We start from the raw sequence: 17,886 nt of genomic DNA on the forward strand, positions 1-17,886 counted from the left end.
CAGTCAAATTACTTCAGTGTGGGCATTCTCATTCTAAATTAAAGTGGACCTCATTCACTTCTACAGTAGACTATGACAGAAACCAAAGACCACTAAATTTACATTTAGTTAAACTCTGGTGGAAAGTGTTTTACAAATGTAGATTCACTTTCCTAGGTACCCCCAACTAGACAAACCTCACATGTGGAGGACCAACTTTTGCTTTTGGTTTCTATTTTAGCCATGCTGGTGACTAGAAAAACTTAACTGCATCTTGCAGGCAAGTATGACACAAGGGCAGTTAAGCCAGACAATTGGAGTTGATTTTTCTTTTTCATTTTTTCATCTACTTGAGCCATTGTGTGTAGTGCAATTTTTCTGGTGTAATAAGTGAGTTCTCTCCACAGCCAGTTTGTTACCTCCTATTAAATCTAATTCCAGCCTCTCTAGCTTTGCAGAATAGCAAGTCCCAAATATTCTTCCAAATCTTTTCTTTGCTTTACAGACATCCCTCAAGCATATCTCAGTCTTCTCTCCTTCATATAAATATCAGTTCCCTCCTCATCCTTCAGAAGGACAGAGGACATCATATGTGTTTCCTTTACCATGAGCTCTGTTGCCTCAAGTGTTAAAAAGATCACATGTTCTGCATTTCTGTTCACCACTGAAGCCACCTCTTTGCACCACACGCACTCTCATCCGCGAGTCACTTTTTGGTTATGTTTCTCAGTCTTCTGAGGAGAGCTTAGCTGTCTGCCATGCCCTTTATCATGAAAAGCCCAAACATCTTTCCTTATCATGGTGTTTTTCACTCTTCCAGTACCAAGATTTGCAGCGAGCCCTGCTCTCTCCCTGTCATCTCTTGTACTGAAGAAGAGTTTTCTGCACTCCATTTTTCATCCCCAGCTTGTCTTCTGTAAGGCCTAATGCTCCCTCTGCTACCACAATGCCCCGAATATCTAATGTTTGGCCTGAAGGCTTACCATAATGAGTTCACCCAGTGCAACAGGCATGCAGAGTAATGTCTGATATTTGTATTGGGTATGGGCAAGGAACTGCATTTGTGCAAAGAGAAAAATAAGAGCCTCTTAATAAGGAGAGTAACTTTTAATAGGCAGTTAATTTTTCTTGAAACACACTGGTAGTTTCCAAACAAACTTTACATGAACAAATATATTTATTTTCATAATGTTTCTCTGCTCTTTTCTACTGTCCTTTCAGTAGGAATCAACATGCTACACTATATATATAGATATATATATATATTTTAATCATCATGAAAATCCACAATGATTGCGTTTCTTCATGGGGAACTTCAGCAATCAGGAATTTGAATAGGTATAGATGCTAACTAAGGTATTTTAGATGTCCTGACCTTTCCAATGTAGGCATCAAAGACTCCTCTGCTCCTGAGCAATGCAAGTGATCCAGGAATACCTGAATGAACCATAAAAGTGCAGCTGCAGCATGTAGCACAATTGTTGGTTCCCCATCTTTCACAGAGCTTCATCAAAAGTTCTCTTGATGCCTCTAAGACAGAGGATTAGATCCATGAAAATGGAAATCAGAGCAATGGTCCAGCATAGTGTCATGAACACTTCTCATCCTTGTGTATAAACATGAACTAACAAATCTGCTCAATCTCTTACAGACAACTAGGTAAGTTTTATTAGTTAAGAGAGGGAAACTGAAGAGAGATGATGAGAGGTTCCTCAAAAGCATAGTAGCAAAAACTTAGATTATTGTTCAGGAGTTCCTGGTTCTTGGTCCTGTGCTTACACCACTAATTGTCTCCTTTTCATTTTGCAATAAGTCAGTGGAGCTTCTCAAAAGACTACCAGTCAGTGGATTGAGACTGAGCAGATGCTAATGTTAATATAATTTTCAAACATTTACACTTCTAGAAAAGCAGGATACATGCAGGTAGAAGCACTACTTGATATTTTTGAAGTGCCAGTTCTGTATAAATTAAGATAGTCTGCAATTATCATTTGAAGCATTCTTTAAACTTCCAGAGTTGTTAAATAATGAACAGGAATCCCATGCATTACTCAGAACACAGGGAAGAAAGTTTGTTTACAAAGCTGTTTATCCCATTGATCCCCACTGTGCACCACAGGTTATAGAGGAGACTATATGTCTATATAGCACACATAATGCAGGGATTAGCCAAGGAACAGGTGAAAATAAACTATATTGCCTGCTACATTATAAGGACCATATTCAGCAATTTATAGAACTTCAAAGAACCTCAGTGCAAGGTATATTCCTCCCCTTCACAGAAAAAAGCGCACACTTCAGCATTTCATCCAGGCATCCCCTCCTGTAAACATGTATGACAAACAAAGCATGTGCTACAGTGAGGAGTCTCATGGAAATCACTGAATTCATTTTTGTAGTGGCAATTTGCCCAGTACTATTTCAAGGGTCAGGCCCTGTTTGCATTTTGCTACATACAATTAAAAGAACCCTATCTACCAAAAGTTCAAGAAAGTATGTTAATGTATTACCTCCTGTATATGTAGAAAACATTTTTAATAATTACTAGCCAAACTTCACCTGTTTTTTACATTATCTTCATCATTCTTGAAGGTTTTCCTGCTTTTAGTATATGTGGAAATAATAAATATATAAGATACACCAGTTATTAAGCCATCAAAAAAGCACATGTCATTCCAGAAGGAACAGGAGGCACTTAAGGTTTGGAAGTTAAGAGCTGGTCATTAACACAAGTGTCCTGTCTGGTTAGAAGCTTCAGCTGCTCCACATTTCCTGTGAAACTGCGGCTTTGCTGGGAAGTTCTTGCACAGTGATAAAACCGGCTGCTTCACATCTGAAATGACAACAACATCTCAAGATTATTGTTCCAGGAAGGGTTATTCAGGACCATAATAGTAAGTTGAAATGAATAACAGAGTAAATCCGACATGGAATAGACATCAAGGAGTAAATCCATTGTCCAGGACAATGTCCTACATTCACAGAACCAGAACCAGCTCTGAGGTTTTGAGTAACGTAAGATAAAATTGCATTCTGCTGCTTCAATTCAAGGGGCAAAGTAGCTTATCTTGTCCTTACTGTTGGCATCAGGAAAACTCAGTCTGAGGACAAGGGCAGTGTGTGCTCTAGGGGAAATGACAATGGGCTGAAAAGGTCAGAGATGTTTTGCAAAAGGGTCTTTCCACATTTATGGTCAACCAGATCTCTCTCAGTGGAGGTTGATGGGACCTGTTCTAGGGGGGCTTCATCCTAAAATGATGGTGCAAGGTTGTGCTTAGCCTGGGCCCAACAAAGCTGCCTCAGCTCATGCCCAGGCCCACCCCAACATATGCTCTGGCACCTCCTTCCTCAGGCCATCCTTCTCGTCTGCCTCCCCCCTTTACCCTGCTCAGGCAGGACCCTTCCTGCAGACCAGCCCTTTCCCAGAGTCACTGCCTCCTCATCTTCCTTCTCCCTCCTTCAACAAAGGACCCCATTTGCTGAGAAAGCTTCATATATGAAGGAAGGTGCAGAACCTACTTCTCAAACAGCAGCCTTCATAGGTGCTCTGACAGTCCCTCCCCTGACACATATAAAAATATAGGCCAACATCTGTTGGCTATAAGCTGTAAGAAAGCATCTCAACAAAAGTGCTTGAATTTGCATAACATGGACTGGACACAGGCTTTTCAGGAAACCAAAGGAGGCTGAATACTTCTGGGTATTGAGCTTCTTTTTATAGGCAATGGCCTTAAAAAAAAATCTCTGTTACTTATCACGCGTACAAAAGGTAAATGACCTTGGGAATTACAACCAGGAAATGAATGCTCAAGCCAAACTTTTTTTAAGCCATTGCCACTTGAGGCTGCCACCAACTGTCACTGTTGAAGTCACTGTTTTCTTTTATAGGGCATTTTTGTTTGAGTATTTTTAACTCTTTTCTTCAGTTACACGGCAAAATACTGAGATTAACAAATACTAACTTTACAGGAAGCAAGATGAAAATAATAAACTTACGTATTTATTGCTGATGTGTGAAGAAGAATCATCACGTTGTCGAGTTTTATTCTTCCCCTGAGATGAGTGCTCTCCTAAGAAACAGCAAATACATTTTGGGTCAGTTAAATATATAAAGAGAAGACAAATGAGTCTAGCAGGAACACATCACAGACCACTGTACAAACTAGCCAGTCTCCTTGTCAGACCTACTTCACAGGCAAAATCTATCCACACAATAGATTTTCACTACTCTCTTGTAGTTTATAGCTTATTCCCTGTATAATTTGCTCTCAGATGGGGGGGTACTACCAAGAATTACTTCCAAGTGGGTTCTGAAAAGGTTAGAAAAAGCCTAAGACTTTTAAATTAATTTTAAACTATGATTATAGCATTAAATTATAAAAAGAAGAAGATACATCTATAAAATCAAATTTTTCTGATATCACTGACAGTAGCTCAGCTCCTCCAAAATAGGAGAACGACCATTTAACAACTTCAGTAAGTAATTGCAGACAGCTCTCACTCCTCCTTCCCTGGAGAAGCTGAGCTACGGCCAGAAATTACACACAGACAAACACGCCTCCAGATGAGGACACGTTTACAGTTGTCCTGTTTCCAAGCCTATGTACCAGTAACATCAATGGGATTGCTTTGCATCATAACTTCTGGCACAGAGATGAAAAGGGAATCACAGCCCCAGATGGGACAGAGCCCGATTTAAACAGACATTAGCTTAGTGAAATCCAAATACATTCAGGAAAAAGCCTGCTGCCCCTCTGCTCATCTGTGAAAAATAATTTAATTCCCAGTATGTACAAGAGATGCAAGAAAGTGAAGAGACATACTAAATTCTAGTAGAAGTGAATTTGTATTAAATAGCTTACATATGATATATAGCCTGGGGTTAAAAAATTGTAAAACAAATTAGGATTACAACAAATTCACTGATTAGGCATTTAACTAATTAGCAGTCAAATTAAATAGTTGCACTCCACTTGGAAGAAAATAGAAAAGAGTAGTCAATGGTTTTCAGGCAGCTTTTCCTGGCAGCAATCTGTGCTCTTTAATTTAGTGCAGCCTTTCAGAGATGAGTAGAAAACTTTGTATCCAATGGGATTCTATGAGAAACACTGAAAATGGTTTAACAATAATGTGCTGAAATTGTTTTCACTTCCAAGTGTTCAATTTGGGATAAAGTTATTTCAGAAACATTATAAAAATGTTGCCAACTTAGTGCTTGAGAAGTTTCAATGATGTTAAATTTCAGCTGAAAAACCCCTCAGGAACTACTTCAAAAATTCACTATATAAATTTAGAGAGAAAAGGAAAACACCTTTTTCTGACAGAAAAAAATGAAATATTTCAACAAGATTGACACATTTTTGGTAAATTTTTGTTAGATAAAAATCTTGTTTTCAAAAGGTAAAAAAAGTCAACCAGTTCAAATTCTTCTATAGTTTTATATTAACAAACCAATTAGATTTTCAAGAATTGTCCTCATTTTTTATTTCCCTTTTCTTTCTTCTGCATATTTTAACCTTCCTTGCTTCTAGATACTTGTTCAATATAAAGAAATAAGCATTTCAATGGGGTGCAAAAGGGGAAAATTTTTAAAAATGCGCAGGAGAAATTTACTGAAAAATATATTACTGTGGAGAAGAGAAAACTTCAATAGTTGCAGAAAATATCAATATTTTGTTATCAGTTCAATTCTCAGCTGGTAACTCTGAACTAGAAAGGAGGCAGACTTGCAAAGAAGATCCGTATATTCTACCACAGAAAAATAACCCTTCTAAGGACACGCTCCAAAAACAATGCAGCTCCCTGGATAACGTCCCACTAACTTCCCAAAGCTGATAGGCTTTGGATCAGATTATAAAATGGATGAGCTCATGCCTGCTACAGAAAGTACACTGCTTGATCCATACCTACCAACAGCTGTGGTGTTATAATAGTGGTGAATATGCCTTATTGCCGGACCAGAGAACACAGCACACACCGATAGATACTCACGTTCCCTGCCTGGAGTTCCTGATGCTATATACATTACCCATGGAAATATCAAACTGCCTTAAAATATTGCTGGGTATCAATGTCCCCTAGTAATGTCAGTGTCTGATGAGAGTTTGATGTAAAGGGTTAAATAGTTCTATGACATTTTGTCACTGTTGCCCATGCTCCCAAGAAAGCAGGCGTGCAGCAAGAATTCTGGAATAAAACAAAGTTATTGCTGCTCTATGATTGCTAATGCATTTGAAGATATTAGCATTACAGAGTCTATAGTCATTAGTGCCAACTAACAATTCAGTGATGAAGACAGAATGATTATATTCTGGAGAAGAAATGGGCACACAGGCACTCTCTGATCAAGAGTAACGAGGGTAACGAACTGCTTTAGGTACAGAGCTGCAATACACCTTGAGACTGCACAGAGTTGTCTAGAACAGTTTTAAAGTCTGATGGCTCAGCAGTTTGATGCTGTGCTAAATATCCAGCTGCAAAACACAGAGCAAATTCAGAAGAACATTCAGGTTAGTTGCAAGTGTGCAGACATTTTTATCAATTTCAAAATAGGCTTAACTGACAGAAATAAATTCCAAGACTGTAAAAAAACAAACCCCCTCCCCCAAACCATCATTCCCTAAAAACAATGGATTAGAGCTTGTTTCCCATAAGGGAAACTAAAAACAAACACTTGTGTTTAGTGTTTTGTTAGAACAGATGATATTTTAATTGACTGAAGGAGCTGTTTAGCACTGAACTGTGTGCCCAATGGAGAAAATATGTCTTGCCTAAAATCTCTGTATTTCCAATATTTCCACATACAGTAGTGGTATTCAACCAGTCTAGACAGATTACCTGCACACTTTGAAGACTGCAGTTGAGGAAGAAAGGGTATAGTTACATACAATATACTAACAATAGCAAAAGAACTGGACAGCAAAATTAGTGAAAATTTGTCTTTTGTTGATTCTGGATTGTGCATACAGGGGAGGGCGAACACTTAAAAATCTAGCGGTGCACACTAGTAGATGAAAGATACCAAGACAGACTGGAACCATCAGCTTCTCCCAATCTAGTTGTACAGCATCTAGCATAAAGGTAGCCTAGTGTGAGTCAATTCAATTTTATAGGTACTACTGCAATAATTTTCCGATAATATGTGGAAAATTCATTGAGAGCCTCTCTACTCTGTTAAAGTAATTGAGTAAACTGTGAAATGTGGGAGATTAGGGAACTGGCAAAAATTATTTGGCACAGTTAACCAAGCACTGTCAACTGCACATCTGTAAGTGCAATGTGACCCCTTTTACCTGTGGTCCTGCCTTGTGACACCTCTCCTGTTGGACTAGGAGTTGTGAGCTCATATAGATTAGCAGAGGGCAGTGAGAAGCCAACCTCATATAAATCACGCACTTCTACAAAAACTGAAAGAAACGATGCACAGTTTGAGAAAGAAGCCTTAAGCAGAGTATTTGGAAAATGAAATTATACTGATACTGACATGGAAATTATATTTGACAAGTGGTTTCAAACTCTTCTATTAACCTTTTATTGTTCCTCTCACCCCCCAGTGTTGCATCTACCTGTTGATATTTTGTCTGAAATTGGATTGTAAACACAAAGACATAGGCACAACGAAGTCTCTAAACATTACTGTAATACAATACAGACAGACCTATAGTGAAACTATATCTAACTTATTTCCACAGGATGTTGTAGAGGCCAAAAGGGATAAAACAAATTAATGAAAGCCACTGAGGACTATTAAGCAAAAGAGACAGCCTATGATTCAGGAAGTCTCCAAGACATAGACTGCTGGAAGGGTACAGTGGAGGATGTATTCCTGTATGTCTTCCCTAGTTTTTATTCTTCCCTTGACATCTCCTGCGAGCCATTGTCAGTATACCTCCTCAGTTTCAATATGAAAAGAGACGGCGCTCTAACAGCTCCTGTAGTACAGCACTGGTCTTTCATTTGAACAGCATCTGATTGTGGCACTCATTAAAGACTTCTTTTGGAGCCTGATACTAGATTCACCACCAAAGTTAGTTGGCAGTCTGGCACTGGGCACCTTGAGTTTAGTGGGAAAGCTGGAAGAAGAAGGACATGAGAAATTGGCTTTGACATAAAAGTACATTGTACTGCATCTCAGATTACATTATCTATAAGAAAAAATAAGTTGTATTGTTACTTCACTGTAATATCTGCTGCTGAGAAATTGCTTATAAGTGCCCATCTGTTTTGGAACAACGAATTACTGTAAGTCTTTCACTCTGAAGAAAATATGATTGCAGAGACTTGAGTTTTATGAAAGTATAAAACTACCTCTGTAGACAGAGGGGATCTAAATGTTTATCTTTTACAATACTGAAATAAAAGAAGGAGGGTAGCATTAAGAGATGCTCAAAAGCAGTGCTGAGCAGGACCCAGCACCTGGATGTACTGGCTGGGGTTAGTGTGATCTGTGGGGTCCCGAACTGGTGATGTGTTGTGGCACTCCCCTGCCACACCAGCCACCTGTGACCCCCTGAACTGCCTGCAGATAGCTTCTTACCACCAACAGCAGAACAGAAGGATCTGTACAGCTCACCACGTCGGAAAGAGGGCATAAAAAAATGCTCAGATGAAGGACGGAAAGGTAATTGCTGCTGAATGGCCAGCAAGAAGATAGGAGGTGATTCTCCTGATGGGCGGATATCTCAGAAAACAGCAGGCTGGGAAGCCAACTAATGCTCCACAGACGCAAACTTCATCTGACCCTCGGCAGTCTCTGATTTTAAGAGGCTGCTTTAAAAACTCTTGCAAATATACACAGCTCACAAACTGAATCAGAAATATAACCACGGGGATAGAAGGCGTGTTCTATTTAATATTTTGACTACAGTTTTGACCAAAAGTCTCAGTCACAAGTGTGTACAGTCAGATCTTTGTGGTGCAAATAAACACAGAACAGAATCCAGCCATGGACTGCAAAAAGCTGAGAAAATTTATTCTTCAGTTTCTATGAAGAAAGAAACCACAACTTCAGGCCATTATACAACAAAAGGTTAAAAAAAGTGGAGGATGAGAAATGAGAAAGAAAATGAAAGTGAAGCAAGTACTTGATCTATCTCTTTGCTGCGAGGGGACCCTTTTCTAGGAAGCAGCTTCTAGGTTTTCTACCTGCAGGGAAAAAAATAGGACACTGAAAGTACAGCTCACAATAGAAAAAAGAAATAATCAATGCTATATTCCCAGATTAGTAGGAACATCAGCTCTTACCACTTCTAAGCACATAGCATAACAGCAGACTGCTCTCAGCTGACCTGCATGGCTTATCTTGCAAGCAAAACGAGAAGGGAAGGGAATTTTCAGTGATAGAGGGCCTCACCTAGAGACCTGGCTTCTTTGCCTGATCCTAGATGCATCCATCCAGATCCTAGACAAAATGAAAGGAGAGAAAGATGAAACTAATAATGTAGGTTGAAAAACATCATGGCCCACTGTAGAACCATGCCCTACATAGCTGTACTCCCTCTGGCAGGAGCAAGTTTCCATGGGTTGAGCCCCAAATGGGTTAAAAAAATTAAGCCAAGCATGCAAAGTTTTCTTACCTCCTTAAACACCATTGTCCACGCTCAGATGTGCTCAGCATAATAGAAACCAGGCCTATCGATACCAGGGGGAATAATCCTCGGCCACAGCTCCAGATTTGTCCTATTCTACCATAGACAAAGCTATGGTTTGATGTGTGAGACAGAATAATTAAACAGTCTAAGCATCAGGAGGTTCATGGAAAGTGGTGATCAAGGTACCATCATTCAACCAAATCACTTCAGAAAACCACAGGATTAACTAGGTTCGAAACCCAGCTACACAGGCAAATGTTCTTGTCGAGGTGCTGAACTTCATGTGCACTCCAGTGGCCAAGGCAAGTTTTGTGCTGAATGAGAACAAAATGTGATGATTTCGGTGCTCAATCACTGTGTACCATACAGTTGTCATCATCTCTGACATCAAATGCTAGAAATCCTCAAAGCCTGTGCAGAGAAGGCTTTAGAAATTCACAGAGTGCTGAAGAATGTCATGAACCACTGCAGGCACAAACTAAGGTCAGCTCAAAAGTGACTGAAGTTATGGGGTCAAAATAGTCTTTGTTACGAACTTCTATTTATGTTCAAGGCAGGTAGGTTGTCTTGCGCAAGGAACCCAACCAAGAAAATGTTAGGAAAATCTACAGGCTGGCAGTAGGTTCAGTTGAAGCAGCAGATAACAGATCTACGATTATTACTATTGCTAATGAAAAGCAATTTGTGGAAGAAACAGGGGGCCTATGGGGAATGCTGGTCCTCAGTTGATACTATTTTGTGCTGTGCTGCTGTCTCAGAGTGCAGAGATTGACTGATCCCTTTCTCCAATTTGCTTAGAGTGAAGGGTGTCAAGACATGACAAGACAGGTCTCTTCTCAAATACTCATATTTGCCTAATACATTTTCCCAGCTTTTGTTCAGTAGCAACATTTGAATTTTCATTTGTGTCCACAGAGGGTGTCTTGGGAAGCCCTAAAGCAGACACGTACCACGGACCACCTCCCAAGCCACCTTCCACTCCACGTGCCTCACCAAAATCTAAGTCACATAGGCTTTGACACACTTTTAATATCCTTCCAGCAAATTCAATGCACAACCTACAGCTCCCCTATAAGCCAAATAAGCCTTTCTTACCCTGTCATCTCAAATGAGCACACATCAGTTAGAAAACATACCCTTAAGAATCACCTCACACTTAGCTATCAGGATTACACCTAAACTTTGAAATAGTATGTCATCTGCTGCATTCCTATGAGATTTTAGAATATCGAAGTGGTGTGCTACTATGAAGACCCTTGATACATTTTACCTGATCTAGAATGAGTAATTCAGGCAAGGACCATAATAGAAAATTGTCAAATTATTATTTAGGTGTCAATATTTCTGTCATGCATCATTCAATTTACGGAGTAGCCTCACCCCAATTTCTTTTCCTCAACCTTTCTGTTACTGAGGAATTTCTGACCCTCAATTTATTTTGTTTATGTCCTGAAAGACATAACCTGCTCAATACCTACACTGGTTTCCAGTGAAATATGCAAGAACCATTACAGCAAAAGCTAGATATGTTTTCAGGTTAGGCATACTTTATCAATAACATTATGGTTGATGAATGCGTTGACCTCTTAGTTATCATGTAAAAACCTTCATCACACATCCTCAGCAAACACATCTACCACTGAAGAGCCAAACATGCAGTTCTGTGGGTTATATTGAAGCCCAAATAAAAAATACTTTTGTGAGTAGATTTTCTAGAGCTCTGTATTTATTCCTTTTAGGAAGAACCACCTAAACTTATCCACATAGTAAACATGGAATGGCTGCAGTAAGCTCTGTATTTGCACATTAGTGTAAAACTTGTGAGATGATTCAGTATATTGAGTTCTTTATCCAAGTTCAGTATTCCCTGTAAGCTGCACAAAGGGGCACTTAGCTTGCATCAGGTGTTGCAGTCCACTGGCAAACATGTCTGAGAAATTCAGTGTTTAGTTTTGTCTGTTTGCTTTTTACTTTACATCAGTTCTTAACCAGTGGTGCCCTAGAGCTCATAGCCATTGGCAACTCCACCTTTCAAAGAAAGGTTTTAAAAATTAAAGAATATTAGAACTCAGTTTTACCTACTGTTCTTGGTGATATGTCTCCATTAGTAACTATCATGTCAGTCCAGCCTTAATCAAACACTGTTATTTTCCTGTGTTCTTTCGTGTTAATTGTAGGTATTCTGTAATAATATTCTTGATTATATCATCAGATTTAATTCAGTTATGCTTCTGGAAAAAGGACAGTCTTTCTTTTTCTTTGAATTTATAGTCAGAACTCGATTTTAGCAGTCCTAAAATAGGATCCTTCGGTAGTCAAGAGGTAGAAACAGACACCTCCATAGGTCAGCTCCTTCCAGTTCAAGATATGTGTCTAAGATAGATGGAGTAAATTGCCCTTTGGAAACACGTATCTATTTCAACTGACTACATGCAGCTGGCTTAGCTTTTAGATAGATAAAATAAGGCGAGATTAAACCCACCATAATCTTTGATCAAGATATGTCATGCACATTGTGACACAGGTAGGTTTTCTAGGTTGCATACTTTAACAGAGTTGCTCACTGTATCCCTATTTGTTTTGTATATGTATTTTATACATTTTTTAAAGCAATTATAAAATCCCCACAATTTATGCTTGGAATAATAAAAGTAAAAAGTAGAAAATATGATGTATACTTATAAGTAAAGTTTAATTAGAATGCGTGTCAAAACAGAATTTTTTGTTATATGCATGCTTGACTTTAAGCAGATGAGCAGCTCTATTTATAGTGAGAGGATGATGTAGGCGGGTCCATAAAGTTAAGACTGTTCATAAGAACTTTCTTGTTCTAGCCTAAACCTTTTGTAGTTTTGTTTGTGTGTATAAACAGAGGTGGCTATAACATACACTTCCTAAATGCTTGGACTATGAATTCACTTTTTAATTGAGTTGGCTTTTATGTATCTAAAAAAAGAAAAAAAAAGAACACATGTAAACTTTTTACACAGTGTAATTGTTTTCAGTAGTTGTAACAGTAATCACATTAGACAGACACTTCCCATGTTCCTGTGTATCTGTACTGTTAAGAAATGCTTGCCTTTATGCCTGAACTTTTAATGAAAAAGTAAATCTTATTCAAATGTATAGGCATCCTAAAACACTTGAAAATAGCTGTATGAGTAAGGAGTATTTTTGTACGGAAACAGACCCTCCTTTTGGAGTGCTTTTAATTTAAGAAGTAAAGTGTCTTTAAAAACCTGGGGAAAAAAATGGACTTCAATTTCTGTGAAATTGAATTGAATTTTGAAAAATATAAAGATGTAAAAATTCAAGAGAAAATGATAGCTGGTTTAAATATGAATTGTATTAATGAGATGAGGGCAAGAATCTTATAAGTGGTTATGACTCATACCTTCCAATTATAGCATGCATACATCATACTTCAGTAAAAAAGAATATGAAGCATCCTCTAGATGGAAGAAATTCAGATAATTTGTGAACCAGTAGCTGTTTAATAGGCGTTAGACTTCATCTTGTGAAAAACCAGTGCGTCTGAGTATTTTCTCACTTACGCTCATGCAAAACACAAATAACTCCACTGCTGTCCGTAAGGTAACTTTATTGTTGAAATTTGTGTGAGGGGAGAATCAATGCAAGAAGGCCCAGGAATCCTGCTCTTTAACTTCATTCAGCTTTTAAAGGAATTACTATGATTCTAATGTAAACATACACACAACTCCATACCCCTTAAAATAGAGTTACAAGTCCATTCTCAAAGAAATATATATAGAGAGATCCCAAAAAACAAAGCTCTGAAATGCAGTCTCTTACTTACCAAAGTCTAGTTTGCATTTGCTCTGCAACAGTGGGACAGAATCAGCCAGCCTGTGACGGACCACAGCTTTCTCCTCCTCCCTAGCATTACAGCGTGCCGCTCTGTGTGAGCGAGGCAGCAGACACCAGAGATGACACTATTCAGTTGCAAGGGCTGCCTGAGCTGACCCGTGGTTCTTTCGAATTGTGCAGAAGCTTCTGGGAGTTGCAGAGAAGCCTGTGAGAGTGCAGACTGTACCTCTCCTACATGTACAGGATAGTTCAGATCAACTATTGCATTTCAGAGGATTCCCAAGAATTTAGAGGAAGGGGAGAGCAGCTACCAGACAAACTCGGAAATGTCACCAGGGAAGCAGACAGATGCCTTAGAAAGATGGATAAAGTAAGAGGCTTTTTTCCTGGAAGACTTCTACGGATGAAACATGGTAGCAGAAGCAAGAGTGGAAGCTACAAGGCTGAGGGAAGGAACTGCAATGGGTGAGGGAGGAAGTTTCACCATGAGAAGATCTACCTTGGCATGTTTGACTTTTCTGGCTGAGGAGCTGGAAATCAGATTGGTCATGATTTAGGTCTGCTTCAGTCCTATTTTGTTCTACTCTGTTTCTTGCAGGACCTGTTACTGCCTCCATCTCTTAGTTTAGATTGATGAGATTTTACTTTCTTTTGCGCTCATTATCTATCTATAACCTCAATTTCTTCCTTAAGTTTTATTACACACATACTTTGCAAGAGACTAGATCAGCTAAGTACAGAACAGAGGAATCTGTCATAAGAGTAGGATTTTGAATATAAGGGATGGCTGGCTGCAGGGCTGGCTGAACATGGCAAACACCAGTTCCAGCAGATGGCTGTTTACATATGGCACTGGCTCCCAGACATTTTGGCTGGTGGAGTATTATCAGTCAGACAAGCAGCATAGCCAGATCTAGCTGATAAATATCGTGGTCACTGTTACTTCCAAATGTGCTTAGCAGCACGTCACTTACCATCAATGATTTAAAAACACGATTTTCCATAAAACTGTTACAATTTTCATTCCCAAATACAAGTATCACACAGTGTAGCTGTACTGCAGCTTCACATCCTCCCAGTCTGGGTATTGATACTGTAGGGGAATCCTTTGCAGTGTCTTTGACCTGACAGGAACTGAAGATGGTTTTACTATTGGAATTGACATCCCCAAACTCCTCCTCCATGGGCTCTGACACACACACATACACACATGCACGTGCGCGTGCAGAACACTCACCAGTCTCAGCAGAAGTTGTCTTTACAGAAAGAAGTTTCACGCCCTCTTTATCTGACTGGGCCCTGTTGAAGTCAAAAGACATTTAAGCAGAGAGTCAGCATGCAGGTCTGGTATGTCAGTCAGCTAAACAAAACGCTAAGATTATGATGCGGAGATAGCACCTATGCCAGTGCACTCTGGCATGCTGAAAAGCACTATGGGCTTGAATTGGGCTTTGCATAGGAACATGTGTAGAACTTGTTGCTGGAAAAGACCATAAAGCAGTATCTCTGAAAAGACCTTTATCTTGATCAATATGTAATAAATCAACTTGCGTGACTGCAGACGCAATCTAATGCTCCACAGCAGAAGTACATCTGTGGGAAAAGAGGGGGTCACTAGCCATGCTGAAGTGAAAGAAGGATCACTTCAGGTGTCCAGGGAATCTGGTCACCAGCTCAAATTTTGGGTTTGGTCATACAAAACACAGAGACCGCAGCCAGACTCAGTGACCTCAAGTATAGTATGAATTTCTAATGAATTTGTTGCAGTTTCTCTCTCTTGAAACTCCTTATGCTAATACCATTTTAGCTGAGCCTGTGCAAATGGGCAGGTGTAAAGAAAATGGGACAGCGCAGAGAAAATGTGACATAGCAATACGAAACAATAGCGAATATGAGAAAAAGAAAAAAAATCCATAATAAAGAGCAGTAAAGAAAAAGAAAACTTATGAAAAAAGAGGAGGAATGGGAAAGGAGAGAAAAAAATAATGAATGGGAAAAAAAATGAAAGGGCAAAAAAAAAAGACTGCGCCAATGGGCCCTGCGGCACATGATAAACCATTTATCTGTTTCAAAAGGATCCCCTGCAAAACAGCTCAAGACATCACATTTCTGTCCATGCTGGGACGGCTGGTTATTGTGCCTACAGGTGTAACAGGTGTACAATAACTACAAGCACATCATTTTCAACAGCAGTTCATTTGGGGGCAGCAACCACTTAATATGTTTAAATAGAGAAAGATCAAAGAAAAGCACATGCAGAATCTGCTGCATTCACAAGAGCTGTGTGATAGATCTTAAAGAAACACAAAGACAGGATTCAACCTACTGTTCAGTTCCATTCTCTTGTCTCTCTGGAAAAAGAAACAAAGTTAATATCATTTTGACTGCTAGAACTCAGTTAAGTAAAACATTTAGACATAGCTATTGCTGTCTCCAGCAGAAGACTTGGTGCAATTCCACGGTATTGCATTAAGTACTTTAATAGAATCAACCAGCAGGAACGGTAATTGGCACTTTTCTGGTTCCTCTTCTCAAAAGATCGCTGTGTCAACTATGTAAGTGAATTGACACTGTTCGAACCAGTATTTCCGGAAACTAGGGAGAAAGGTACGTGGCTTGCGAAAATGCACAGCACAAGCCATTTGAGGTTAGAATTCAGTTTGGCATCATAGCACCTAGCTGTTAGGTGCTTTTGCCCCACTGTAACCCACAGTGGTGCTGGACACCGAGGCTTTCCTCCAGACTATATGGGGAAAGATAGGAGCTCATGAATGGTAGCCTCTAATGCTTGCATGCTGAGCAGAGCGCTGCCCTCTCTAGCACAAAAAGCCAAAAGGCAGCCGTCTTCCACTCAGGATACATAGCCCAAATGGCTCTCACTGCTTAGGCCTGCATTCCTCATAATCCAGAGGGAAGCTGGGGCAGGATTTTCTGCCATGCTGTTATAGGGGTAGGGGCTGGGGCCTTCCCACTTTCTTCCCACTTTGTGGGAAGATGAAACACTTTGGGGAGAGGGGAAGGAGTTGATAAAAACACCTTTTTCCATATAGCTCCCAAATCCCCTGGTTTGCTAATGCAAAGGAGGTGAATGTACAACAGTTGTTGGGTATGTAACAACTGAACTATAAGATAAAGGGGTAAAGAGAGCAAGGGAACAAACTGCACCAAGGGGCCTGCTAATACGCTGCTCACCAACTACGGTTGTCACACTCTGAAGGTTTCCAAGTTGTAGCCTGTCACCCCAGCCAACAAGAAATGCATTTCTCCCCCAGAATGAATCATATACTGAACATATTTTATTCTAATGTGCAAGTGTGGACAGATGGATGGGGTTAGAGGTTTTTATCAGAGACATGGAGCTAACTCGTATTCTACTGCACCAGTCAGAGGGCTTTCAGTCTGCAGGGGGAGCAAACCAGATAGACCTGAGAAAATCCTGCAAAAAAAGACCACAGATGTCTACTCTAGTTTCCAAATGAATTTACTAGTACTCTGTGTGCTGGCATTTGTATGTGGGGGAGAGGGGCCTGGCAAAGAAATTTTCTTCGACCAATACCTTTACCTCTTGACTCTGAATGTTCAGTAATTTCCTAAGCAGGGATCGCTATCCTCTTTTTATTTGGTTCTGGTTTTGCATGTCATTTGCTAAATTGGTTGTGACACACTATTTTCCTTGATCTACAGCTTCAACACCCTGTTGTGAGTTTACATTTCCGAGGCCCAGAGATTTCACAGTTAAAGTTCTGCACAGATCTCTTAACTAATGTCAGCTCACAGGGAGAGAAAAAACACAGTCTGGATTCAGATATATGTATCCATTTAATAGAGAATTACATTTGCCTATGGCCCACTCTGGCAACTCTGTAAAATACTTGGCAAATGGAATTTAATGGAGTTATATCTCCATTATCTTAAGTATTTCATAGACAGCCAGGTACTGGCTTTGGCTGATTTGTCAAAACAACTGTCTATTCATAAAAATAGCGTTTGCTCAGGGATTTTGTGTCCATGGCTATAGTATAACTGGAAAATAATACACATATTTAAATATTGGGTATTTCCTAAAAGAAAGCATTGATTTTCCTTTGTCTGCATTTGGAACAGTGATGAAATGAATACAGGTGCTTTTCTTAAACAATATCTCCAAACTTATTTTGCATCTTTGTTTTCCACTAAGTTGACTGATTGTGTTAGCACAGCTGTTTGTCACCTCTTTGTAGCTGCAAAAGGGAAAACAAAAAGCTTTATGGCATTATATGTTCTTCAAAAATTACGGACATTTTTACTCCCTCTGTTCTTCACACCGATTTTGAAAATGTAGTGTTACTTTTCTACTTTAGGCAAAACACTTTTGAATCAGGAAGATTTCTTATCAGACTACAACAACATCTATGGCTACAGCAATCTAAAAAATTGGAGATCTTTTAATAATAAAAAAGCTAGTGATTCTCATTCCCCTTACTCCCCCACACACAAAGAAAGCAAAATA

General features: G+C 39.4%; 1 protein-coding gene across 1 annotated transcript in view; it reads right to left on the bottom strand.

The window, feature by feature from the left end:
- Positions 1–2,337: 2,337 nt before the first annotated feature.
- Positions 2,338–17,886, bottom strand: part of EMCN (endomucin) — a 53,168-nt gene continuing 37,619 nt past the window's right edge. Inside the window, exons 9-12 of the mRNA XM_026109408.2 lie at positions 15,724–15,748; positions 14,635–14,696; positions 3,976–4,049; positions 2,338–2,812 (exon numbers count right to left, since the gene is read on the bottom strand). Of these exons, the coding sequence (XP_025965193.2) occupies positions 2,807–2,812; positions 3,976–4,049; positions 14,635–14,696; positions 15,724–15,748 (167 nt within the window). The 3' untranslated portion in view covers positions 2,338–2,806. The remainder of the gene's footprint in view (positions 2,813–3,975; positions 4,050–14,634; positions 14,697–15,723; positions 15,749–17,886) is intronic.

The sequence above is a fragment of the Dromaius novaehollandiae genome, chromosome 4, assembly GCF_036370855.1.
Source record: "Dromaius novaehollandiae isolate bDroNov1 chromosome 4, bDroNov1.hap1, whole genome shotgun sequence".
Lineage (NCBI taxonomy): Eukaryota > Metazoa > Chordata > Aves > Casuariiformes > Dromaiidae > Dromaius > Dromaius novaehollandiae.